The sequence below is a fragment of the Scatophagus argus genome, chromosome 18 (genome assembly GCF_020382885.2).
Source record: "Scatophagus argus isolate fScaArg1 chromosome 18, fScaArg1.pri, whole genome shotgun sequence".
Lineage (NCBI taxonomy): Eukaryota > Metazoa > Chordata > Actinopteri > Scatophagidae > Scatophagus > Scatophagus argus.
The window spans coordinates 18,011,569-18,039,400 of record NC_058510.1 but is presented as its reverse complement, the minus strand read 5'-3'; the positions used below and the strand labels follow the sequence as shown (position 1 = coordinate 18,039,400).

General features: G+C 41.2%; 2 protein-coding genes across 4 annotated transcripts in view; both read right to left on the bottom strand.

The window, feature by feature from the left end:
• vopp1 (VOPP1 WW domain binding protein) overlaps positions 1 to 11,947 on the bottom strand; it is a 32,422-nt gene extending 20,475 nt beyond the window's left edge. The window contains exons 1-2 of one of the 2 annotated variants that reach the window (XM_046371997.1): positions 11,833 to 11,947; positions 11,339 to 11,428 (exon numbers count right to left, since the gene is read on the bottom strand). In XM_046371997.1, the coding sequence (XP_046227953.1) occupies positions 11,339 to 11,419 (81 nt within the window). In that variant the 5' untranslated portion in view covers positions 11,420 to 11,428; positions 11,833 to 11,947. Of the gene's footprint in view, positions 1 to 6,850; positions 7,152 to 11,338; positions 11,429 to 11,832 lie in introns of those variants that run through there. The other variant, XM_046371999.1, reaches the window with a different exon arrangement.
• Positions 11,948 to 19,765: 7,818 nt separating this feature from the next.
• stk17a (serine/threonine kinase 17a) overlaps positions 19,766 to 27,832 on the bottom strand; it is a 29,603-nt gene continuing 21,536 nt past the window's right edge. The window contains exons 3-8 of one of the 2 annotated variants that reach the window (XM_046370860.1): positions 26,269 to 26,416; positions 26,004 to 26,130; positions 25,855 to 25,903; positions 24,401 to 24,580; positions 22,016 to 22,418; positions 19,766 to 21,812 (exon numbers count right to left, since the gene is read on the bottom strand). In XM_046370860.1, coding sequence (XP_046226816.1) covers positions 22,037 to 22,418; positions 24,401 to 24,580; positions 25,855 to 25,903; positions 26,004 to 26,130; positions 26,269 to 26,416 — 886 coding nt within the window. In that variant the 3' untranslated portion in view covers positions 19,766 to 21,812; positions 22,016 to 22,036. Of the gene's footprint in view, positions 22,419 to 24,400; positions 24,581 to 25,854; positions 25,904 to 26,003; positions 26,131 to 26,268; positions 26,417 to 27,832 lie in introns of both variants that reach the window. The other variant, XM_046370859.1, reaches the window with a different exon arrangement.

Genomic DNA, 27,832 nt, shown 5'->3' with positions numbered 1-27,832 from the left:
ACATTCCAACCGATACAGATTAATCATTTCAATACAACGAATCCTGAACTGCAAGGCTGCTAATTTTGCAATCAGCAGAATTAATACCAGACAGGGTTAAATTCTGGACCTTAACACCTAGAACATTGAGGTTGGACAAAAGTGGCATGTTACTGTTATTTTTCCCCAGAGCATGTGTCAAAACCACTTTCACACCAGTGTTTCACACATTCAAACAACCTTCATCTGCCAGAGAGGGCAATTGCCAACTGCGATCAACCAAAACACCTCTGTTTTTGATAGCAGCGAAAGTTTGGGTCCGCCACCACAGCCCTGTCATCACTTCCAGTCTAGCTGCCATTCCACTAGGATCTGTAACCCTCTGCGTTCCCTCACTGACTGTTTCATTTGTCTATGAGGTCATTCTTAGTATTTGGTTTAAGTCTTGTTCATATTTGCAGTATGTATAATTTATATTTATATAAGTAGAATTAAGTGCTATATTCATGTTTTAATTTTAATGTCAACATTCAACATTACAACTCCTATTAAATTACAGACCATTCCAATGGTAATTCCTTGTCCATATATATCCCCATGCCTTTTCTGTCATGTTATCTTTTCAAATGTTGAGTTGTCTAAAACTACTGTGGTTTAAATAAAGTTTTCTTACTTCTGGAACAAAAATCCGCTCTGCAGGGTTGTTGGGTGGGACATGTGAGTTTGATTTTTCCAGTCTACATGAATTGAGAATCCTATGGGAGGTACTGCAGAAGCATGAGGTACTGGGGACTTTTTCATCAATGGTGAACCCCTTGTTTCCAGTCACTTTTGTGATAATCATGGGGGATCTGAAGGCACAGAGGGAGGCACAAGTTTTGGGAACCTCAGAATTGCATCTCTGCTTTTGTAAAGTGAATGAGTTTAAATATCTTGGGGTTTGTTCATAAGTGACTTTAAATATAGAGGATGAAATGGACAAGCAGATCGCCTAGGCATCAGCAGTAATAATTTTCCAACTGATCTCAATTCAAACTCTCGCCTATGGTCAGGAGCTCTGTGAAGTGATTAGAAGAATAAGATGACAGCCACATGGCCGAAACGAGTTTCAAACAGGACCAAGCTGAGGTGGTCCGGGCATCTGAATAGGATGTCTCTCAAGCACCTTCCTTTAGCGGTTCTCTGGGAATGTCAGAATGTTAGGACAACCCAGGGTAGACCCAGAACTCCCTGGTGGAATTATGTATCTCATTTTCTCTGGGAACATCTCACGATCCCCCAGGAAGATTTGAAAAATGTTGCTCTTACCCCAGTTCCTCGCTGGATAAGAAAAATAAAATGGAGGATTGGAACAAAACCCAGATTTCTGATTTCACTCCAGCTGATAGGATTCAACAGTCGGTGATAATCCAATCATATCTTAATTGCAGGAAGAGACAGAAAGAACATCTTTGCAAGCCTGGAAAAAGGCTGTGTATGAACAACAGACATAATAAGTACATAGAGTTTCTCGGTCTAAAGAGAACTCAATGTAGAATTGCCTTAAAACTGGATGCTTTTTAATGGCAAGCAAGGGGGTGAAAAAAAAGTCTGATTGTATGTAAACTTGTGAGGCTCGAGGCTTCAGACCTGCAGTTCACAAAACAATAAGTGACGTCATGGTTGCTCCGGCCACTATTTATTATACAATCCATGTAATTAACTGGACGACTGCACACAAACAAGCCTGCTCTAGCACAAGAGGGGATACAGTGGCCTGAACAACTCAACTCAAAATATCAGTCGCTCTTTGTTGTGTAAGAAAAGGGGGTCATCAAATCCATAGAAAGGAGCAGACATTCAGAATGTGTACCCAGGATGGGATCGATAATGCAGAGGCAAATTCATGGACCTGGTTTTACATTATGATGCTTTAAGAAGACATGAACTACAGTTCTCACACTGCCCTGGAGAGAATGGAAACAGGAAGTATATTTTGCCATGGAAGCCCAGTTTCACGGAAGCCAATAATTGTTCAGATTTTGAGCCCCATTAAGCTGGCACCATTAACACTGGGTTTGGTAAAGTTGGAAAAACAATGAAGAGTAGCTAGATTTTGAAAGTATATAGCCAAAATAAAATTTCCTCTTTCAGGCTTTCCTCTAAAGCCACATGAAAGCACACTGACTGCACCATAGTTCCAGTGTTTCTAGGCTAATAAACACATAAATACCTGGAAATGTCACAAGTCATATGAACATGCAAAACAGCTGTCATGAACACAACTCAACCTGAAAAGGTTGCCCAGTCCAGCAGTTACTGTTCACTGTGGCGGGTATGTGAATTGTGCTGACTGTGCTAGCTGCTGAATGACAGTCTGTCACAGCCACAGTGCATACAATAAAACATATAACAAAAAAATACTTCTAAAATACGTTGCCAACCCCACCTTTAAAAGTATGCTGAATTAGCTATTAGCAGTTCCTGGCCTGCAGTGTACCCATGGATGTACAGTCAGCTATCACTGGATTACTCTGATAGTGTAAAAAAATGAAACATGACGATTCTCAGATACATTTTGAATTTAAGGAGACATTTTTTCAAGAGTCAGGCGCTGAGGGTTTTAAAGTAGCTTGCTACCTACATTAATCACCTCCATGAGCTGTGTGTCTCAGCTACTGGTGCTGCTGCAACTGCTGACTGTGGTTATGAGTGGGCCAAATCAATGGGTCAAACAACAATAACTAACTTCCCACTGTAGAACACCGGCATGCACCTGTTCCTTTTACTTCATGCAGTGTCTTGGCCTCATTTGCAGACCTCTGCTGTGGAGAACCGAAGGTCCCACAAGGTCTCTGAACACTGAAGAAGGTGGTAGGTCACCATACAGATAGTCATGTTTTAACATGGATATAAATTCCCCTACTCCTCCACTTTTAACGATAACGTGTATCTGATACACTGTATGGACAAAAGCATTGCGATGGACTTATTTTTCAGAGGTTGTGCTTGGCCCCTTACTTCCAGTGAAGGGAAATCTTAATGCTTCAGCATATCAAGACATTCTGGACAATGTTATGCTGTTATGTTATAACAGTTGGGGGAAGGCCTTTTTCTATTCCAGCATGACTGTGCCCCAGTGCACAAAGCAAAGCTCCATAAAGACATGGTTGGATGAGTTTGGTGTGGAAGAACTTGACTGGCCCACACAGAGTCCTGACCTCAACCCCATCCAACACCTTTGGGATGAACTGGAACAGAAACTGCAAGCCAGGCCTTTTGGTCCAACATCAGTGCCTGATCTCAGAAATGCTCTATTGCATGAATGGAAAAAAATTCCCACAGAAATTCTCCAAATTCTTGTGGAAAGCCTTCGCAAAAGAGTGGAAGCTGTTATAGCTGCAAAGCTGTCCATGTGTTTTAGGATGCCATGTCATTAAAGTCCCAGTTGGTGTAATGGGGAGGTGGCCCAATACTTCTCTCTCTAGATGTATGTTCTTTCCCCATAAAAATTCAATCACTAAAGTGATCTATTCCTTCTTATCATTAAAAATCCAGAATCTACAAACAAGTTGAACTGCTAAAAGATGTTTCCTACTTCACTGTAATAATACTAAATCATCTGTATTCAGACTGTTCATTTCCAGTGGCACTTCTGTTATTGGATTATTGACACAATTACATATGGATGGATTCTCAAGGCAGATTCTGACATGGTTTACCCACAACACAGATATAAATTTATGGAATTTGTATAAATGTTGACATTTTTCAAAAAAACTTGCAAAATGTCAAAACATATATATAAATATATTAAAGTGGAATTGTTCAATGACAATTCAATAAAACAAGAACAGGTACAGACTTGTGTATCTGAGAAGCAGACGAGGCATAAAAGGTCTACAAAACACAAGATACTTTTCATAGAACTGTGCCATACCTTCACTCTGGGACATGGAATCACAAGATCCATTTAAATGGGTTGGCAGCTCTTACAGTAATATCCTTTCACTATTAATACGCTTTGCAAATGAGCACATACATCACTCAAAGTCTGCCTGAGAGAGAACATATTGTTCAACCATAAAAATGTTGCAAAACGATGCAAAATGCTTTCACACTGAATACATTGCAAGTATCTCCACATGCTTTGCTGGAATCCTGTTCTGTACTGAGATCCTACTACATGTATAAGATTCTTCCAACCCATGGTTCAGTTCAGACCTCCATTTTTGAGCCACCTCTTTTTTGTTTGTTTGTTTTAATTCAATTCAGTTTATTTATATAGCGCCAACACAACAAAAGTTATCTCATGACACTCACCAATTAGAGCAGAGTGAGACCAAACTCTTTAATTTGATTTTGAGAGAGACCCAACAAAACCCAGCAAAACCCCCATGAGCAAGCGCTTGGCAAAACTGGTGAGGAAAAACTGCCTTTTAGAAGGCACAAACCTTGGAGTGGACCCCGGGGCCCCAGGTTTAAATGAGAATGACAGGGTGAAAAAAATCGGGGCTTAATTATATCACCTTCAATTTGAAATATCAGCAACGCCAATGCTCTCTTTTCTACATTGACTGCTGATTCCTGACCCCTCTTAACCAGCTGGTGGGGGGCGCAAGTGATCAACAACTGCTTCATTTTGGAGTCTTAGGGACAAGGTGAAAAATAGGGATTTCTGGCAGTTAGCTCAGCTAAAAACAAAGGCTGCCTAGTCTGTTTCAGGCCGGTTTAGGTCTTTGTCATGGCTCTAAAACTCCCAACAATACAAAGGTTTGGTCTCGTTTCACTGATGCTACAACTAGACATTTAAAGGTTGTTTATTTTTGAGCTTTTGGAGTTTTTCTATGAATGCCTATCACATATGTAAACTTGGATGTAAACAATGGTGAATTTAAAATACTTATAAAAAACAACTTTGGAAATGTTCGCAAAGAAAATGCATTCAGACAGTGTGTTTTGGTGAGAAACACAGACTGGAAATATAACTTTTGTTTGTTTAAGAGAAAATTCAACAGAGAACCTTTAAGTGTGTATGGAGTGTGTTCGTACATGGAGGCTTCAAGCACCCATCAGCTCTCTTCTTAACTACAAATAATCCTGCATTACTGGAACCCATGTCAGTGACCCTCATATCACTGCCAACAGTTAAGCCTAAATCAGTCTCCATTAGTCCCCTTAACCCATTACATGACAAGTGTTTTGGCACATATACAGCAGATCATCTGAGTCCAGATGAAAGCTCAGCCATGCACTATGAAAAAGAATGGCAGACACCTCTTATTATCCTGAAAATGAGAAAACTCTCCGTCGCAACAGCTCCCAGACAATTAATTATCATGATAGGAATCGAGATCTGCCAAGTGTGCACAATAGACAATTTGACAAATCTGAAGTAATTGTTTATTTTTTTGTCAAGTTTGTCCGTCTTTGTGTTAGCAGTTAGCAATATTAGTGTCCAAAATCCCTCATAAATAAACATTATCTGTTAGAATGCAAGGCTTATATCTTGAATTTTGATTCTCCTTAAGTCAAATTTCACACCATATCCTGGTTTCACTCAGGAGTCACATTGCAGTCCACCGTGACAGGCTTATGCTGACATACGTTTTTGTTGGTCAAAGTTCATCAAACATCTGAAGCCTAAACCCAGACACACAGGTAGTCAGGAGCACTCATCAAAGAGAACACAGCAGTCTGCCTAACACCACTTGGTCTGAGGGTTTGATTCCTTCTCAGCTGCCTGCTAACATTCAAAATGGATGCGCTCACTAAGTCAGCTGAATGAAATAAAATAATAATGGTGTGAGTTAATAATACATGAATAGACATGGGTGTCAGCGGTATTGGAGTGGCAGGAAAAGTGGGGATCGTGACCACATTATGTTACCTTCAAAGTACTGTAAAATAAAATAAGAGCTCACCGTTGTCCCTTCATTCTGCTTAAATGATCCTCAAACTCAATTTAAAACAACAAGAGTCTGTGATAAAAGATAAAGCGATGTGATAAAAGGTGAAGACAAGAGGAGGAGCGCTTTTGGTGGCACCAGAGTGGCTTCATGAAAAGTCTAACTATGGGTGTATCAAGATATTTAAAAAAACAAAACAAAATCAGTGTTAGGTGACACCACAAATGACATAAAGCAACATAAAGTGACCCCTAATGACACAAAGATAAACTGAATTGTGAATTCCACCCCTCTTGCCTGCCATACATCTACCCTGTGTGAGTGTGTGTGAGTGTGTGTGAGTGTGTCCTACAGGCCCAGTAACCCAGTGAGCGGTTAGGGGCAGTCTGGGAACGAGGACAAAGGATGGTAGAATCACAGGTAGCGCGTTAGCCTACTTGGCGTCTCTGTTTGCACCGAGCATCTCAGCGGGCAATTTAATATGCTAACAAGAACAAAAAAAAAAGTACACCTCTTTGCATATTATACCTCCAGATTCACCTCTTTTCACATTTCTTTTCCGTCCTCGCATCTTTTAAAATCCCACATCGAGATGGTGGTATGTAACAGAGCCGGCCAATCTTAAAGTTAATATTTTATTGATGTGAAGTGTTTCTTGGTGGTTCAATTGCACGCCGAAGTTACCAGAAGATGCCATATTTGTTCGAAAGATCTCAGCATATCCTCTACGATGCGTTTCATTTTGGGCGTTTAGCGAAACAATATTGAATTGTGTTTTTGAATTCGGCGAACAGCGCCTCAAAACAATACGGAGCGGCACGTAGCGGAGGTACATGACAGGCAAGCCAGCTGGCTCACCGATAAAACCACTTAACGTCTCTACATGATAATAAAACACTGAAAAGACAAAGGTGACCTTTCTGTCCCTGTCTGTCAAAGCTTGAATAATATCGTCGCTAATAATAAAGGCAGGCATCGCTCACCTCTAGAAATAGCCAGAATGTCAGGGCTAAAGCGGCCAGTGGATTCCTCATATCTCCGCCGGTAGGAGAGTGAAAGCCAAGCTCCGCTCCTGGAGAAAAAGAAACACTAGGAGGAGATGCTCCTTTATCACTCTGTCGGTCTCATCGCTACAGAGGACACCTAGAGATTACATCAAGCCGGTCCGACACGCAGTCCTTCGGGTGACAGGACGGATGAAGGCAACCTGGGCGACGGTCACACGGTCCACAGGCGGAGATTAATGGCATGATGGGAGGCTGCGTTAGCCTGTGATGCTGTTGCTTATTCTACGCCCCTTTCCTGCCCACCCGCCCTACACGCACGTAAACACGCATATGGCCGCACACACATCGGCTACGGTTTAAAGAGATTCTGAGTGATTTTGTGGTATGATTTCATAAGTCTTTATTTCTTGGTCCTGTGTGTATGTTTTCCATTTCAAACAGTATAAAAGTGATATTCTGCTGTATTCTAAGAGGAAAGATATGTCACTGTCCTCTTCAGTTGAAAAGCCCCCAGCTGTTCCTGTCCACATCCTTGGGTACCACTTCCTGTATTTTTGCTATGCCAAAGCATTTCTGAAATTTACATGGGAATGACATGTACGCAACCTGGGTGTGTTAAGTGAGCTTGGTTAAGTAGCCTCAGTGCCAGTGTGTAATAGCTAACTGAGCTAAACTGGTGGGCACCAAAACAGAGCTAAAAGAACCATGGATTTTGGACTTCTACTTGTCAGGCAGCTAGAAATGGGACTGGTTGTGGAGTAGGCACGTTTTCTTTCAGCAAGTGAGAATACAAATTAATTCAAGGTGATTTTGTGTCAGGCTGCTTTTCTTTTGTTGTTGTTAGCTTTGGGCGAGAGGCGGGGTACATCCTGGACTGGTTGTCAGTCAAATGCAGGGCTGACACAAAGACAGACAAACACACACTCTCACACTCACACCTTGGGGCAATGTAGGCATGTTTTTGGGATTGTGGGAGGAAGCCGGAGTACCTGGAGTACCCGGAGAACCAGGGAGAACATGCAAACTCCACATAGAAGGGCCCAGACCGGGATTCGAACCTGGAACCCTCTTGCTACGAGGCGACAGTGCTAACCACTGCACCATGCCGCCCCTAAAACATTCATTTTAATATCAATATTCATAACAAAGCTAACACTTACATGGATTTGTTTAATCTTTCTTTTTTCTTTTTCTTTTTTCTTTTTACCATTATTGCCTTTGATGGGTAGTTAGAAGTGTAAATACCAACAGAATTACTCTACTAAAAATACTGAAATAAAACAGCACCTGTTTATTACAAAGAGCTCTGTACTGTTTTATCCATTGTTTAATAATCTTTATGTATACAAATAGTGTCAGAAAGAAGAGCTTCAGTTATGGCTCTCAAGTTGGGTGTTTCAGATTCAGCACCATGGACAGCACCTGAGCTGGCCCTGACAGCTGAGACAGAGGAGACAGCTGGACAGGTGCTCACAGGAGACACAGCACAATCTGCAGCACTGGCTTTTTGATTGGCTGGTCTAACTGAGCAGGAAACATGTTGTCTGCATGTTCTGCTTGACGCCCCAACAACACTATTGGGCGTGACTTTGGCCATGTGGCAACAGTTGGAAATCAAGGTCACTACATGCACACACACACACACACACTGTCCCACAGTCCCATAAACAATCATCACACAGTCTCAAAGAACCCAGGTGTTAATACATTTTAAAAATGAACATTAGCATAACAGTGTCTCTGTTGTGTTCAGGAGTCCCAGTAAACCGTGGAAGTGTGACAGTGAACCAGCATGCAATACCACCAGGGGCCTAAAACTGAAGCAGCCAAATGGATTTCAGTTGTCTTTCCTTTAATTAAATACACCTGTGCTTTTCCGTGATATGACAAAGCAGGAGAAACAGTATTGCACATATTCAATGGGCACTCAGAAAATAAACCCGGAAGCTAGAGGGCTTTCCTAGCCAGTACATAAGCCGAACAATTCTCATTGGACAGAAAAAGCGCCACGTTTTGGATCCAGTATCTAGTTCGGTTATACATAATCGTGTAAGCATTTTCTCATTTATTTAAATATTGTACTCAGTTCACTTTTAGAATGAAAATGGAGTAGAATGAAAAGAGTTATAATGTTTTAGTTACAGAAAATATGGTCATTTATGGAATGTCAACAGTAATGGAATTGATCATTTAACTGCAGAAAGACAAATTTCTTCAGTTTCTTCAGTCTTTTTGTATTGTCTTTAATCTTTAAAAAACAAAGTTGCACCAGTTTTTTTTTTTTTTAGTATTTCTTGTAATAATGTTTGTCTTGTAAAAATATTGTCAATTTAGTAAAGTGGGTAAAAAGGTTGGTGGAAAATGTTCAATAATAAAAGAAGGAACACAAGGTGATTCCTTTTCATATAAAGTCAAATGTTACTAACAGTACAGAAACTGCTGGTGAACTGCTGAGGACTGGTGTTTGCCATCATGTATTCAAACACCTGCTGGAACATGAGTTAGCAGGGTGTGGTGGCCAGCTGTGCAACCTGTGTGAAAGCTTTGGTTATTAAACCAGTGTCACACAGTGTGTTTTTTGTGTATCCGTTGCTGATTTCAGGCTACTGACACCAGACACCTACAATTAATGTCCCATTATATGGGAAATTATACTTTGCTTTTGTTCAATTCTATGGAGGACACACACTGAGACCCTCAGCAGAGAGAGTGTGTGTGTGTGTGTGTATTGCAGAGCAGCAGATTGTGACTGACAGGAGGGAGAGGAGAACATAAAGCTGGATGTTACTGTCAGGGAGAAGAAATTAATGATACACAGGATATATGGGCATCTGTTCTCTGTAGAATCCCCTGGATGAGAGACTATACCAGTATGTTATGTGATGAGTGACTACAGTACCAGTCTTAACTCCCTCCCTCTCCATATTAGCTGATAGGACATGGACCAAACTAAAAACGCAACATACACGTCAAATACATTTTTCCCAAAGATGGTTTCTGTCATTTAATTTAGTACTTATCACAATGATGTATGTTCAAGTATTAATTTTCTGATAAATTTGGTTTTAATTAGTTATTTGATGCTATAAAAGGGATGTGGAGTGTCAGTAGGTGTATGGGCTGGAACTCAATACTGTAGCTTTGGCTCCAAATGACATCACCACCACAAGATGGCAGCCCTTGTATCCAGAATATTTTGGCTTTATTCTGTACAGTGGGATGAAGCAGAGATGTGTCGTCCATCTTTATACATATCAGTGGTCACAACTCCTGATCCTACCCACTTGTTAGCTATGCTGCCTGTGCCGCAGATCGCAGCATGTTGTTGTGACAGAGGCCTCACTTGGTGCACTTTAGTGTGGTTTATTTGAAGATGAAGGTTTTATTTTAAAGGAATATGTTTCACTTTTTAATTGCCTTCTTTTCAAAAGCAAAATAATAATATTGATATCAGTATCAGGTCTTACAGAACTGGAATCAGGACCTGGTTAGCTTAGCTTAGCATAAAGACTGAAAGCAGTGCGAAACCAGTTGGCCAGTGTTTATAAAAAAAAATACAGAAAAACACTTCTGCGGCCGTGTGGTCAAATTCTAAATTCAAGCTTAACCCATTCCATCTTGGCTGAACTTACTGACGAAGCCGTTTGTTACCGAGGCAGTTTCTCCAGTAAAGACTTTGTTATGCTTTGCTTCAGCCTTCGTCTCTGCCTCTGTGACCGCCTGTTGTCATGTGACTGAGAGTCTGTACTGTGGTCACATGACGACACCTGACTTAGCTCCACAAGTTAAAGTAGAAAACAACTGCCACAGAAATCAACATGGCTCTCGGTTTCCTCCCACACTAAGAGTGTTTCCCTACCAGCATATTGGCTGTTACTTGTCTCCATCCCTCCCTCACCCGTGCGTGGTCCTTTTGGCAGTTTTGGAACATATATTAAATATAAATTCCCAGAATCCTATTGGTCACACCACCCTTAGTTGTCAATATTACAATTTAGATAATAGAAACAGCTTTTCCTAACACATTGGGTTAAGCACTGGCTCACCAATATTTACTGACCAACTGCTTGTGTGTCACCATCGAAATAGAGGAACTGTACAATAATTAGCTTAGCTACATGAAATTGTAAAGTTTGGTCTAGACCTGTTCTAATTGGAAAGTGTCATGAGACAAATTTGTTGGGATTTGACCCTGTAAGGAAATGGACCTGAATAAATTGAATACACATTTATTCACCCATAATTAATCCTGGACCTACTGTGCTTACTGAGTGAATACTGGACCATTTTGGTATGAGGAAATTTAGCTTTTCATACATTCTGATGAGAGCAACCACACTCAACTGCATGTTTCTCTGTTCCAAACTAATTACTGAATTGTCAAGTATTATGTAAATAAACGAAATGAGCGCCTTGTACAATCTTTTAGAAACTGTCAAGGATAACATAAGATGGTATGCTTACTTTTATTATGGTCCTGGGTGGGCGGGGGCACAATACACAGGGATAGTCGTCAGCAGATGACGAACTTGCCAGCTCACGCATTCAATAGCACTATGTAACAGAGACACTACATTTATATACAATATCATAAATCTTTGCCATCATAAATCTACAGAGCCCTTGACAGGCGACACCATTTGCTAACCCTGACCTAATGTGCCTTTAAATTGCCTTTAAATCTTATTCTCTGCCAAGTAAAGAGCAGATACTCGGCTACTTAACCCAATCTTGTGTCTACATTGTATAAAATAGTCAGGCTAAACTAATTGGATTGTGACAAAGGGCACGTCGTCACCTGGCTTTGCACATATATCACCCTGCACTTTGACTGAGTAAGACTACATATGCACTTTAATAACTGCACAGGCACTTTAAGAGCAACAGCACTTTATTGAAGATTTGCACAATACATTTTAACACATTGCTTGTTTAAACATTTATATGGATATATTTACCTTATTTATTGAATATTTATCAATATATTTATTGTCCTTTTCCGGGTCTGACTTTGACTTTGTTGATAGGTGCTGTGTGGGCCACACAGTTTCACCTAGAAGAGAGGGACATAGGATTAAATGTGTATATTTAATATGTGTTACTTGGTTAAAAATGAGGTAAGCTAAGCTGTATTGGGTTGCTTAGTGTGTGCATTAAGTAGATCAAGAAGTGTTGTGTACTCACCAATCTTTCTGTCTTTGGGTGTTCAGGCAAAAGGCTTCCCCTGGCAACAGACACAGATTTTATAGTTCCGGGGGAAAACCAATTGTGAATTGGTGTGGGGTGATGGATATGTGTGCAGTGTAGTACAAGAAATATAAGGTGATTTAGATGTGTTTGTTGTTAGTAATAGTTGATGTAAATGGGTGTGTATAGGTTACTGAATATGTTTGTATATATATAAAGAAATAAAAATGGTGGGTTACTTATGTTAGTAGGCAGTGGATCCCCGTGGGTGGAATCTTCCAGGGTCATTAGCTAAGACACACTATATATAGGCGCCATTTTAACATGAGTTGTTACTGTTCTGATGACTCTGTGCTGTTTGCCAAGATGGATGAATAAAAGAACCACATCTGACCCACCTTAAACCTGCCTTGGATCATTCTTCTTGCTTTACCAACCAGCCGTAATTGTTTGCATTCCTATATGGATTGATGGCTGGCCCAGCTGGTTTAATGGATAGGTTCACCTGAAAACAATCCCCAGCTCAAATGTCCAACTACTGTCATAGACATTACACTAGACTTATCTATAGCAGCTAGTTAGCGACTGGTTTATCATGAGCCATTTCCCTTCACCTTGACAGAAAGGAATACAGTTTCATTCTAAATTTAGGTAGGTCATCAGGTACGCACGCTGGAGCAGCTTATATTCATTTTGTCTACAATATCACCATGTGGGAAGGTGAGCACGGCCCGCCGTGCCCCTCGCTCACCACATCCACAACTCACCCGTGACAGTTTTCTCCCCGGTCCAGCATCCAGGCGCGTAGTGAAGTACCCACTACTCCTCTCACTCTTCCTCTGTCCGTTTGTAAAGACTCTGGTTCTTCATACACTCACGTACAGGTGCTCACCTGCATTCCCAGTCCGGTTCCACTACTCCTCTGCGGAACCGCGCGCTGCTGCAGGGGCGGGCTTTATTGAGCGTGGGGCAAGGGGGCACGTCCCATTGCACTCAGGGGTGTTTGTATTTCTTTACTGTGTTGATTATGGAGTATTTCTACAAAGTTATTGTGTGATGTGTGAATATATGGTGTGTGGGGAAATGAAATGGTGCATTGTTTGTTTAAGTATTGATTTATTATGATTAATAATATTGTATGGACAATGATGATTTTCGGTGATCCCTCGATAATGGTTTGAACCAATTGGGCTCAACTAGCAGCCCTATTTAAGGGAGCCTCATTTAGCTTCTGGACATCTTGGAGAGAAGCACTATGAGCTGCTGTGAGTTTATAAAAATAAAAGCCTTTTTATTTTATCCCCCCCTGGCACCTGAAACTTTGCTGCCTCCTGTTCCAAACCTCTTCCACCTGAATCTGAACTTGCCTAGAGCCCTTTATTTGGGGAGACCACTCTGGTCCCTCACACACCAGCAACCACAATCAGATAACAGCATCCTGACTAATATTGTAGATTGTTCCACCTGGTCCTGTCCTACCACTCTGTGCCTGACAGCCTCTCTGCTAGACAGCTCTTTCCCCTGGGGGAACTGCTATTGTTGTCCTGTGTTAAAACCAAAAGTCAGTGTTGACTTTGCTTTACCATGATCTTTTCCTAAACTAGTAGTAGTTGTGTTGTCCAAACTTCACCAAACTATGACTGAAAACCGAAGAAGAAAAAACAAAATAAAAAGGCAACTCTGTCTAAAAATAAAAAGTCAGTGTTAACTATTAGTTTTATATGAGCCATGACCCTGATCCACGAGTGAAAGTCATCCACGACAATCTCCTACCTATTCTGACTTTGCTTTTTAAACTACGCCACCTGACTTAATAAAGGCAAAAAGGCTTTCCAAATCTATCACAGTACAGTAGCCAATCATAGCACATTAGGGCAGGAGTATGTGGAACATTTTGGGGGGAAAAAAAACTCTAGCTGATAGCATGTTAGCCAACACCAAAAAACACGTTAAGCTAACTGGCATGCTACTCAACCAAGCTAACCTCATCTTTGAAAGCAATACACTGTGTTGTATAGTTCCGTCAATAACATTAGCAGATGACATTATAAGTGTTGTAAAAAGTGTAAAACTGTGACCATGCATGCTAATTGAAGCTGAATTTTGAAGCAATCACAATGCAGAAAACAAAATGGCCTGCCAAATAAACTAAATACAAAGCTAATACTAAATACAAAGCGCCGTCATTAGTTTAAGAGGTGGAGAGGTGCGGGGAGCTGCCTGTCCAATCACAGCTGTGGAGTCGGAACTACGTGCAGACCTTATCATCGATGACATGAGCTGATTGCAGCCATGACAGACCCTGTTTTAATATGTGTTTTTCATTCAATTATGACACAGCAAATGCACACAAAAAAAGAAGATGTATATGCATGTGTACTGTACTTAACTTCGGTGATTTGTGTGATTTGTTGTAGTCCAGCCACTGCTTTTGCGTTAAATTATTTTGGCATTCTGCTCTGAAGCATAATGGGAAAGAGGGCCGCTTAGATGTCTGCTGCAGCCACTTGTTATTTGGTGTAGGGATTGTTTTGCATCAGAATCAGCAGTAGCACTAATAGGAAAAATGTTCTAGGGAGAAAACACACACACACAAACACACTGAGTGATTCTTTGCCACTTCTGTCTTTCATCTGCTCTGTTTCCAGCTTTGCCCCCAGACAAATCAGAACTCTGATGTAGTAATTACTGAGTATCAGAGGATGTAAACACTACAGTCCCTGTAGCTGAGATTTGCAGCACAGTTCAGGAACATTAGTCATCTTTTTCACTGTAATTCAGTGCGTTACATTACCGCTGTAGTGGATTAACATCAATATATAGGCCTTGATATAGTTCATTGACATTGAGATAAGGAAAAACACTTAGATCAAATCTACAGAGGCAAGAAAAACAAACCACAGACGTACAAGTAGCATAACCTGAACAGGCATCTGCATAATCTGCATTTGTGTAAGAAACTGATTTATGAAGCTGGCATGGAAGGAGGCAGCAGCAGCAGCAGGCTGATGGATGAATATGACCTTGAAGATGATTTTGTCACTTAAGATGATTTGGGCTCTTTGTCAAAACCCCCACGTTAATGTTTGATTCATTCGCTTCGGTCTCAGAGAATGCAGTTCTTTGTTGCCAGGTGAATAACAAACAAGGAAAATAAAAAACTGCTGATAAATTACTTTAAGTTGTTTCTGGGCATATATGCTGTCCTTAAAGGTTATGCAACTTTGATTCAAATGCTGATTTACATCATTTTCAGAAGTGATTATAGTATTACAATAAAATGACAAACAGCAATCAGTCAAAAATGTATGTAATGTAATACTTCTACTGCTGCACAGTCACGAAATGCATTACAGAACAGATAAAACTCAGTCAATAGAAAAACAACAAAAACATAAAAATACGCTAATGATAAGAACAAGAAAACATGAATAAAAACATATAGTTTAAGATCTGATAGATTCTATCAGATAGAATAAAATCACATAAAATAAAGGTGACAAAAGGATGGATGGAAACTAGACAAATAAGACATTTACTATAAAACAAGCTTTCCTTTAAAATAAAGTTTGACAGAACGACAAAAAGAAGGGAGCCGGAAGGGAGCTCCGCCGCTGCCAGACGTGGACACAGACACACTGCAGTTGGACGATGAATATTATCTTCACGGTTTCAGAAAATGTAAATAGAAGTTTGTTTTTGTTTTTCTCATGTTAAATACAAGCTGTGGATTGAGAGGGTGTGATGCCCCCTGGAGGTCACCTCTCACCTGGCACCCAGAGAGCACACTAAAGGGCCAGGCTCTATGAAACCATCATGTTATATTTTTCTAATTGTTGATCTATTCAGCTGTATAACATATCTAATGTCTGGCCTAAACTGTTGTGTATATAATGAAGGAAAAATGGATGCATGGCATGTACTGAACATGTAGCACTGCTGGCTCCACAGCTCTCTGCTGTTGATGTATTTTTCTTCTCCCCTCTCAAACTCTCTCCTGCCATTCCTCACATGTCATTTGTGAGCTTCAGCCTCATCTGTAGTTTGTGTTTTCAGACTGTCCTGTTGTCAGATTGATTCAGTGTGGTGTTATTGTTTCGGCTCTCACTTTCTATCTCTGCAGCTGCCTGTTGGTCTCTGTGGATATTGTGTTTTAGTAACTGTAACTCAGTGCGCTGCTGCTGGTCCACTCTACACTCTCATGTTTGTACGTACTGTTAAAAAAAAAAAAAAATCAACTGTTGTGTGAGTTTAAACATTTAAACAGACCTCATCTCTTGGACCTGTGATGCTGACAAAACCATCTGCCTGCTGCTGCCTCCTTCCTTCCACACCACAAAACATGTTTTCATTTCTACAAATTGAAGTAAAACTCAAAATGATTCAAGTTCATTTCCTTTTCAGCAGAGGGACTTGTCATGGTTTTTTTGCCATAGCATTGCTGTGGCATTTTTTATAGACAAGCATGGTCCTCAGAGGTTGAATCCTGATGACTTCACTACTTCCCTGGCTTTCCATCTAGTGCCACCATGAGATTGGAATTTTTTGGCTTTTAATGAAATATTTAGACAACTAGTGGATTGGTTACTATGAAGTTTCCTACACACATTCTTGCTGGCCAGAAGAATAATCACACTGACCTCAGTGATCCCAGGGGGAAGTCTGAGAGCTGAAGAATGCAGCAGAGGATCTCAGGTGGACAGCCTTAAGACCAGACAGAAGCCGGGCAGGAATGCTCAGACAGGTGGCTTGGGTCAAGACAGATGAGTGGAGCAAAGGGGCAATGAGGCTGCAGGACTGGAGGCCAGAGGTCGAGAGAATGGCAGGTAAAGGTGGTGGAGCAAGGGAAATAGGAGGCTGTCGCAGCACAGGAAGTGAGGCTGCTGTGGCACAGCAGCAGATAACTGCTGCAGCTCTGGCTCGGCAGATTGCTGCAGCACAGGAAGTGCAGACACCATAATGCGTTTATGTATGTGTCCGTCTGTCTTCATGTCCCCAAGACAGAGCCCTATGACACAGGAGAGCTAATTGGCGCCACGTTTAATGTGTGACTCTGTACTGGATACCGTAGTGCTGCTGAATCTCGGAAAGATAAGCATTCATACACATTAACTGGCAGCATCTGTTTTTCTGCTGGAAGAATTGGGTACATATTGTACATTAAGTCTCTCAGAGAAGGTGCACACACTTATGAATGTTCACCAGATTGAATCCCCAGACCAGCTGGGAGAATAACATTTTCTTCTCCACAAACAGCTGGTGCTAAGAAACACCACTCAGCTGCTAACAAGCTGTGCAGATGCACAGAGCAGCTCCCAGCATTGCCAATATGGAGCTCTGCTGAATTTCCATCATCCAGGAAAAAAAAACAACAAAACAACAAAACATAAACCGATGAGAAAGTCAAGCTGGGTTTATAGTTCAGTTTGTGTCTATGAAACACAAACAATGAAAACTGCATCTGTGAAGTCATTTCAGAACTCTCCATATTTCAGGGGTAAAAGAACACATTTGATCAGTTATGAGTCAGTTTAATCAATTTGCTATATGCATATTTTTATGAAACTATTTCTGTTTTTGCTGTTGTTTATGCCCCTGAAAAGTTGGAGACTTCTAAATTCACCCTATTTTTATTTTTATTTGAAATATTCTCTTCTCCAAAACTATACACGTTAAAATGCCATGATAGCTTTTTATTTCAAGCATTTCTTTGCACCTTTGTGGACAGTGCATTCAAACTCTTAAGCTTTGTGATCACATCCTCCACATGGCCTTTAAGATAAACCACTGCTTCCATCTAGTGGCCCCTTGAGGGAAGACTGCAGCTTAGCAATAAGTGTCATGGTGCAGAAGAACATGTTGTCACACGTTAACAGAGTGAAGCTACAGTCACACAGCGAAAACAAAATTCAAAACAGATTAATGTTTGGCCTGAATTTGATGATTCTGTCATTGACTTGGATAATAGAACATTGAGAAATAATTCTTTGCTTACATTTTCCATTGCATCTGATGGTCTTAGTAGTTGGAGTTGCTCAGTTTGTGGTTGTATATGGGTGGAGACGAGGATCCATCTCTGCTGTCAGATGTGAGTGTCCTCTTTGATCTTACCCTCACTGCTGGTCTGTGATGTTTCACCTCTTCCCAGTGGATACAATGAGTGGTTTTGGTGTGGTGTTCATAAACATCTGAGCAAACTTCATCTGCTACTGAAGGCCCCGACTACGGGCGAGAGGCGGGGCAAACCCTGGACTGGTCGCCAGTCACACACAGGGCTGACACACAAAGACAATCACTCACACACACACCTAGGGGCAATGTAGAGTAGCCAGTTAACTTGATGTGCATGTTTTTGGTATTGTGGGAGGAAGCAGGAGTACCTGGAGAAAAGCCACACAGGCACAGGGAGAACATGCAAACTCCACATAGAAGGGCCCAGCTAACCACTGCACCACCGTGACAGGTCATTTATTGAGATATCTGCTGATGGATGGTTGATTGTTCAAGTAAACGTTTTTGGATGGAGAGCTGTCATTTAAACAAAGCATGTATGAAAAGATTCATCCTAAATATAAACTGTGCACAAGTGAATTTAAACAGCAAAATGTGGTTACGTTCGAGCGCCTTTCTTAAGGTAAAAATAAATAAATAAATAAAAAATTACAGATCATATTTTTCCAAGTTCATAATCATCTATTTTAACCTGTATAATTGTCATTGTTTATGACAGAGTTCATTTTTGCAGTTAGAATACTGTGCGTTTAATTCTTCAGCCTTAGCTGCAGTAAAAATTGTGAGCATATTATCAACTGAAATATTTAAGTCATTAAACTAGACTTAACACCGGCCCCCTCTAACAGACAGGGAAAATGTCGCTTTAGGGCCTTTGTTTGTTTGTTTTTGGTTGTCATGTTACCAAACACAAACAGTTATTCTCATAAAATAATTCTTTCACAGGCAACTTCCTCCAAGGGTCTGGGGCCTCAGGGGAACTTTCTCCAATTTGCTCCAATTTCCGATTTGTAACCGAGCCTCGCTGTAGCCAATCAAATGCTTCGATTGCTTTTCTTTCAAGAATAAAAGCAGTTATTTAAAGCAACTTTCTCAAAGATGAACAACTGATCTGCACTGTTTCAAGAGCCATGTTGGCTTGATGAGGAGTAACTGGATCAAGTAAGTCTGATATCAGCATGTGAGCCATGCATGTGAAAGAGGACCCAGGTTAAGTGAAAGGACAGTAAGATTTTTGCTTAATTTAGTCGTAACTCAGTAACTCAAAAACATAAGTTCCTCAGAATTAGAGCTTACATGGAGCTGGATGCGATTGACTGGCGACCAGTCCAGGGTGAACCCCGCCTCTCGCCCGTAGTCAGCTGGGATAGGCTCCAGCTCCCCCGCGACCCTGATGGATAAGCGGTATAGAAAATGGATGGATGGATGGAGCTGGATTACAATGGAATGGTTAAAAAAAAAAAGTAATAGTAATGGCTTTCTTCCCAGCCACCAGAAGGATCTTGACCAGATATTGTTCTCCTACAAGCACAGTTCCTTCCAAATATCTGAGGTTCATCTGCAGGGTTTATTGTGTTTATTTATCAGTATCAATATAATACTGATAATATGCTGTAGACATATCCAGTATGCCTACCAGAACACACTTTCCGTCCTGTCCTCTCATCACACATGATTACTCAAAACTCTCAATTCACTTTTGAAATGTTTATTTACAGTATGGGATTTGAATGTACAAATCTGTTCCTATGGTAACAGAGCTTACAGTTTCTTAAACAGAAAGTACAGTACAGACCCACTGGAAGTGTAGACTGCTTGATGTCTACATGTACAGATTTTGTCTTTATTGCTTCAGAGAACACAGAACCATGGAAAGCTCAGTCGGTGATGTAAGAGGAATATGTGAAATGGCTCTTTAAACAGTACTGCTGAAAATACCTTTTAAAAGACTTTAAAAAAAAAACAACAACACAAATTTGCATTATGTACACAGAATTATAAAACTCCTCAGAAATATCTGCAATATTAAACAGAAATACCCAAAGTTTAAAAAAAAAAAAAAAAAAGACAATGAGAGCTATGATCATCAAATCATAGAGAAAATCTCCAAGCATGGCACCAAATACAAAATAAGACAAAACATAAACAGGGTTGAGAGAGCAGGAGCTGGTTCTGTTCAGAGGAGAGCGGCACAGATAAGGAAGCGGACTGACGTTAACTACAATTTGCCTTCTGAATTTAAAAATCATGTGACGGGTAAGAAAAGTGAGCTACGTCTCACTGTTTTGTGATAAAATCAACAAACAGTTCAGACAGCAAATCAACCTCTTCAGTCATCAGCACACATGCACATGGATGATGACCGGAAGTGAAGATTCGCTATACACAATCTCTACATGCTGTGGAGAGATTTCCACCTAACAAAGTGGAACTTTCACCATCAGTAAACGCATCATCAGCCATCTGTGGCAGGAGACAGTCAGTCAGTTTCTACATCGGTGAGTGCGAGTCAGGTGTCCTCCTTAGCGGCGACACCTCGGAGACGACCTGATGTCTTTGACAGAGCTGAATGTATTATTCACAGCTGATGCGACAGTGCTGCTCTGACTTGTTTTCAGTTTCGCTGAGTGGCCACTCACAAAACTGCAGTGAAAAATTCCAAAATAGGCATTTTTCCCCCACCACAGACCACCATTATAAAAGAAACATCTGTAAAACTGTTGACAAGACACCTCAAAATTCAACCAAGATCAGTTATGACTCTTTCTATAGTTACAAACAAGCAATGCCACATACATCTGCAGCTTTGTTTCAGTGGCCACTATTGCAACAACAACAAAAAATAAAGAGATCGTGAGACTGTCAGGACACCACCAACTACAGACACGAACAGCTGATACTCTTTGTTACTCTTTGTTATTATGACGCTTTAAATCAGGAAGGTTTTATGTTTGGCAGAGTGTAAAAATGTGGTTTTAAGTTGACGGCACAGAAATTTAAAACGGAAAACTGACTGACAAACAATTTCTGTTTTTAAATGGATTCATTTTTGTTTGGGGGGTGGTGGGGTGGTGGTGGTTAAGAAACCCTTAATGCAAAGCACAATGTAAAGCTCTGCACTGTGTGTATATATATATATACATATAAACATACCGTACAGCCTCATTGTGGACCATCAAGCACTTGCTGTCTATAAGTTTCTGAGGACAGGTCATTGTTAACACTCGGGTGGCTAAGCTCTGGTCTGGTTTCCTGACCCTTTGGATTTGTCTCTGTGTGAATTCAAATGTCCAACTGCCCTGCACCTGCAAGTAACTGGGACAATCAGACTTCTAGACAGTCTGTTAAGGTGTGGACTCTGAGTAATAATAATAACAATAATAATTACAATAATAATAATGAATTAAATAATAAGTAAGACAATTTAGATATATATATATATAGCACAAATATCAATATTTATTTTCTGGTGTTTCGGAGGGGGGCAGGTCCATTTAGCAGCTGTTCAGTCATGGTCCACCAACCTGAGGCCCTTATCTGTCTGCCTCTTCTCTGATTGATGGCTCACTGTTTGACAAGTCAAAGTCAGTTTTAAAATCTCCAAAGAAGACCTCACTCTTCAACGCCAAAAGTTGAAGTTTAAATTTCCAAACTCTACGGGAGCATCTCGAAATATCCCAGTTTCGTAACACTGTCTACGCCTGGCCAGTTGTTCATGGGGAAAAGAAAAAGAGCAAACCTAAAGAGAGAGACATGAACCTACTGTAAGTGCTTCAGGAGATGGCCTGGGTGGCTGTATCGGGGGGAGAAAAAGGTGAGTAGGTACGCCAAAAATGCACTTAAAATCCAACAGCTTAAATATCAGATTGAGTGATCATATATAGCATATATGGAGGGGAGTCTGTATAATCAGGAGGTCTATATTTATTGCAGAACACTAACTTTTACTCCTCAGTACTGAGGTCAGTAGATGAACTCTCCTGGGACCTCCTGAAGAGCACTGAAAGGCTCCTCAAACTTGAAACGTTTGGAGATGGCCTTCTGCTCGGCAGCCAGAGCCTCCTTCTCTGAGGTGGAGGTGGACGACTGGCGGCACTGACCCAGGGTGTAGGCAGCCATAACTATAAGCTCCTCCGTCACTGGGGCCTCCCCCTCCTCCTCTTCCTCCTCCTCCTCAGCTGTTATTGTGCTGCTGGGTGGTTCGGGGCTACTGGTGGAGCTACTGGTGGAGCTGGATGCCTGCTGGTCCACCACCGGGAGGATCCCCTCCACCGTCTGTGTTTCCGGAGGCCCAGTGGACCGAAGCCAGGGGTGTTTGAGACACTGCTCCGCTGTGGCCCGATCCCTGGACAAAGACATACATGAATACAGCTGACACCACATGTCGTGCTTCCCTTCTCTGCTGAACATACGAATTGGTAGGAAAAAGACTCAGCTATCATTTTAACTTGATATAATAGCAGGTAGCGTAGTTGTGAAGACACCAAGGCCGCGTTCACAATGCTCAGTTCAGTTTCATTTCTCAGATCTGATTCTTTTGTTTGGCTCTTCACTTTAGTTTTTAAATGTGGCCATATCAGATCCCAATGTGTAACAATATTAAGGATGACTCGAGCACAGTTTTGTACAGGTAAGAAACATAGAAGCCATTAAGTCGGTTTGTGAAATTTTATCCCTGCTGGATATTCTACAGGCAACTGTAAGTGATATTGTAGGAAAGTGGAAACGTTCAGGAACAGCAACACTTCGGCCAGCCTGTAAAGTTTGGTGGAAGACTGGTAATGGTATGGTGCTGTCTTTCAGGGACTGGGCTTGGGCCCTTACTTCCAGTGAAGAGAAACTGTAATGCTTCAGCACACCAAGACATTTTGGGCAATGCTATGCTACCAACTTTGTGGCAACAGTTTGCTCACAAAGTAAAGCTCCATAAAGACATGGTTGGACGAGTTTGCGGTGGAAGGACTTGACTGGCCCACACAGAGTCCTGACCTCAACTCCATCCAACACCTTTGGGATGAACTGGAATGGAGACTGTGACCCAGATCTTTTCGTCCAACATCAGTGTCTGACCTCACAAACGCTCTACTGCATGAATGGGCAACAATTCCCACAGAAACACTCCAACATGTTGTGGAAAGTCTTCTCAGAAGAGTGGAAGCTGTTACAGTTGCAAAGCTGTCCTTGTATTTAGAATGCAATTTGTCCATATAGTATATGACTACCTCAGCATCTGTGAAATTCTACACAGTTCTAATATTCCCGAACCTGAGTGTCCAGGCGTCCACTAGGGGTCATCAGAGTCACAAAGATTTTTAAATTTCAAAGAGAGTATATAAAAAAAAAATTCTTAAAAGATGATGTCTCAACACATAATTCAGTTCTGTAGCAGCAACATTTCAAAGTATATATAAAGTTTGTATGTTCTTTTATTTAGTGAAGTTAAAAATAGCACTCTTTCATGAAGGGATAAAAGGCCATGCTGAGATGCTTCAGTGAATGTACATAGCAAATTTAGCTCAGTTCTGGCTTGATCTCACAGCACAGCTGCTGTCATTGTATTCTTGTTTGTTTTATGTGACAACGTAATGATCATAAAATAACAGTGTTATCTGCAGCTCCGTCGTGACTGTGTTTACGAGCAGATTTCAAAGTCATTCGTTTGTCTAACAGTAAACAGAAAAATAAAATTGACCCCCGTGCTATCCAGCAACATAGTGAGAGGCAGAATCAACAAGATGGCAGAGAACACAACCAATGCACTGCAGCAAAGATTATTACTGTTACATATTTAATATAACAGCCTGCAAAGCACTGATAAAACGTGTTGAATTGCTATATTTTTAGTAAGAAGTATCTCAGTAATGTCCCGTTGTGTGAAGGGGTAGGAGGTAGAGAAGATGAGACATTGTTACAGAGAGAAAAATATAAAGATCTGATTGTAGCATCACTGTCCCATAAAGCGTGTGTGTTTTTCTACCAGAGGACTGTAAAGCTAAATTATGGAGTTTATTTCCTGGCCATTCCTTTGGTGTGCTGAACTTTTTTTGCTTTATTTGCTTTACTTTTGCTTTCGTTGTGTGGCTTTTGTTATATTTTGTAGAATAGTCTTTGTATTACTTTCTAAGCTGCAACACTTATTAGATAAATGGAAGTAAAGGTTTTCAAAATGATGCAGTTTTCTTTCAGTCACAGATAAAGGGATCATATAGACTGGGGTAACTTCCAAAACGAACCAAGATACATTCGGTTAATGAATGCATCCTTTCTCAGCAGTTTCTGCAAGTACCACTTAAATTGTCTAGTCTTGACGGTGAGATGTGTACTGACTGTGGATGTTTGCGGAGCAGCATCTGGATGAAGGACACGGCTGCCGGGTCCAGCTGCTGCACCTCCTCCTCGGTGTAGCTCACATTGAGCTGGGAGATGTTGAGGAACGTCTCCTGCTTGTCTTCGCCCAGGAATGGAGAGAGTCCTGTCAGCATCACGTAGGCCAAAACACCAATACTCCTACAGACACAACACGGAGCACAGTGCAGACAGGAAGACATGGAAGCATGCTGCAAATTCATAATGCATACATAGCATTATATATGACATAACGTGCATTCTTGACCCAAATGTTAGCCGTGTACAGTGGTGAAGTCTGTAGCATGAATATGCAAAACAAAACAAAAATAAAAATGAGCTATTACAAAATGAAGTAATTAATTGCAATAAAAATATAGAACAAAGATATAAAATAATAAGTTCAAGTTATGTTTCATTTGAACTGCAAAATGCACAGCTTTGATTGGCTGAGTAGCATCACATGACATGATGTATAAAAAATGTACTGTAGTTGGTGGTTTAGTTTCCCAGGCAACATGCTAGAATATGCTGTGCTGTTTAAAATATAAAACTCTCTGTCACGACTGAATAATTCTCAATAATTTATTTGTTACAGGTCCAGGTTATCTTTGTCTGGACCTGGACTACAGTCCACCTACTGGAGGCCTTAAAGGCGGATGCCTGCCCCCTCAATTGCATGTGCTGTTCTCCTCCACCTCCTTCCATAATCAACCCTCTGTTTCTTCCTGTTGCATGCAAAGACAGTCATAGACCGTAACGCACTTCTTACACTGAGCTACAGAAAGATTTGTTGTTGAAGTTGTTTTTTTTGTTGGGATTCATAAAGAGAACCAAAACACAAGTATTAAAAAAAAACAATATCAGTACTGTGATTTCTTAATAAAGTGAAAACAAAACAATATACTAAGTAGTAGAAAAAAAACCTTGGGTAATCCACATATCATATACTAGAAGAGCAATGTTTCCCACCAGTCACTGATTTGTTGAGCTGTACATACACATTCAAGCTGTGTCCATATTCCTGAGTGGATTTGGTGAAAGTAAAATTGTGAGCAGTTGATGCAAAGGCCACACGTGTTTATGTGATTCTAGCATCTCTGATACTTCTGATGGTGTTCTGCTTCTGTTCTGTTCTGCTTTGTATGGCTCTGTGGACGGGAAACTTGGTGGTTGTAACTTTGGTCCGGACCACTGACATACATTTATAAGAAGATGGCCAGATAGCGTTTATTTTCTCCCGGTAAAACAGACATGAAAAAACATTTTGGTTCATAAATTCTTCTGGGGACAGAGACACCCCCCTGCAAAGAAACACAGGCTAACAATGTCCATCTTAAGTTTATAACAATCCCCATAAAGTTTATGTCATGAGTACAAATGGACTACTGTTATCATCTTTTCAGACACTCACACATACAGAGGACTTTTCTTACCACATATCTGTTGCTGTGCTTATGGGCTCGTAATTTAGAATCTCAGGAGCTGAAAAAGAAGAATACAAACACAGTATTTATTATTCAGAATAAAATCAGTCCAAACATTTAGTGCAAGGTGATAGAAGTGTCGTTGAACGCCAACTCACCAACATATTCTGGAGTTCCCATGATCTCTCTGAGCTCCTGGTGGCTGCTGACCATCCTGGACAGACCAAAGTCCACGATCTTAATGTCACCCAGAGGAGAGCTGCTGGTTAGCAGGATGTTCTGAGGCTGACGGGCACATCACAGCACACATTAGTACTGATAACAATGTGGTTTTATCTTGGGCTGATTGCTTCAGAGAGAAGAAACGAATGACCTACGCTTGATAACAGAGAATCATGTTTGTGTGTGTATGTGCCCACTGACCTTCAGGTCGAGGTGGACTACGTTGTTCTGGTGGAGGAAAGAGACTCCCTCGAGGATCTGCCTCATGAGCCTCTTCACGTCGTCCTCACTGAAGGCCTCATCTTCCCGATCTGACACACACTGGTTGAAGATCTCACCTCCCGCCGCACTACACAAACAGAGGCATATATATAAGATTATAAGGCAAACATGTTCACTTGCCCCTGAAATTCATCTGTGTAAAAGCACTGTAGATTAACCAGCATCTAATCATATCCTCTGCTTAACCCCTGCAAGATCGGGGGTGGGGTTGTCAGCTGCAGCCTATCCCAGCATGAATGAGGCACCCCTCTCACACACAGACAGAAAAACACATCCATCTGTAATTCAGAGTTTGTGTTTTGACTGTGGGAGGAAACCGAAGCCGCCGGAGGAAACCCAAACTACAGTCTGTGATCACCATTTCATCCACAACTTTCACCAAAAATGATGATGAGCTTAGGTCAGGTTTGAAGACAATCCCAGCACACATCAGGGAAATAAACGACTATCTAGCCCCAAAGTGGAAGTGTTATGACTTGTGTGTTATGACTTGCTGGAGGTAGTGGCACAAATAGCAGAGCGCCGCCAAATATAGCAAACTAATTATGAGCTTCACTTGAACGAGGCCATTTGAACTGTTGACTGATCACTTTCTCTCCACCTCTCACACGAGAAAACAGCCGTGTGATTACAAAACAAACAACAGGAAAACTTTCTGGAATCTCTCCAGTTTGAAACACTTGAAACAACTGCCCTCTTTAAAGTGCCTTCAATTTCCTCTGGCCTGAGATGAACTCAATTAGACTGAAAAGAAAAAGAGAGGGCAGTCAGGAATAGACAAGGCGTCCCCTCAGGGTGCCGGTGAATTAGGCTTTATCTCAGAGGAAGGTGGAGAGGGGGAGGAGGGAGTGGGGGATGACTGTGTTTTGGTTCTTCAAGGCCAGCGAAGAAAATGCCATTAAGCCAGCCAGAGAGAATGAAAACACTGGCAGAGCAGGCTGGAGGTTTGGCCTGACACGTGGTCATGAAAGGCCACACGCAGCCTCCATTCTACACAAAACAGAGCAGTCCAACTTTGCTTAAGCAACTTTACACTCGAGGGCTGTGCTTTTGCCGCCATCAGCAGCACAACGGTGATCCGGTCACGTCTGGGGAACTTGTGCTGTGAGAGCGAACACAGCAAATAAAAACTTTTCTGTGATGTCACACACACACACACACAGATTGCCCACAAGCAGTGTTCAAAATTAATCTTTTGACTCACTGACCAAGATGACCTGAGGAAATAAAAAAAATTACCACATATAAAAAAATTTGGATTATGACAGAGGTACATAGGCAGTTGTTGTTGGAAGAATGTACAAAACAATGTAGATTTCGGGGTTGCACATGAATGCAGCATGGAGTCCTTGTATCTGTGTGTGTAAACCCCAACAGTAGCCACACCAAAAGGCTGTGGAAACCTTTTGTTTTGTGACTATTTTGGCAGCTAGCCTTGTGAGATTTGAGTTGGCTGAGGCTGAGCTCATTTTGAACTATTCTG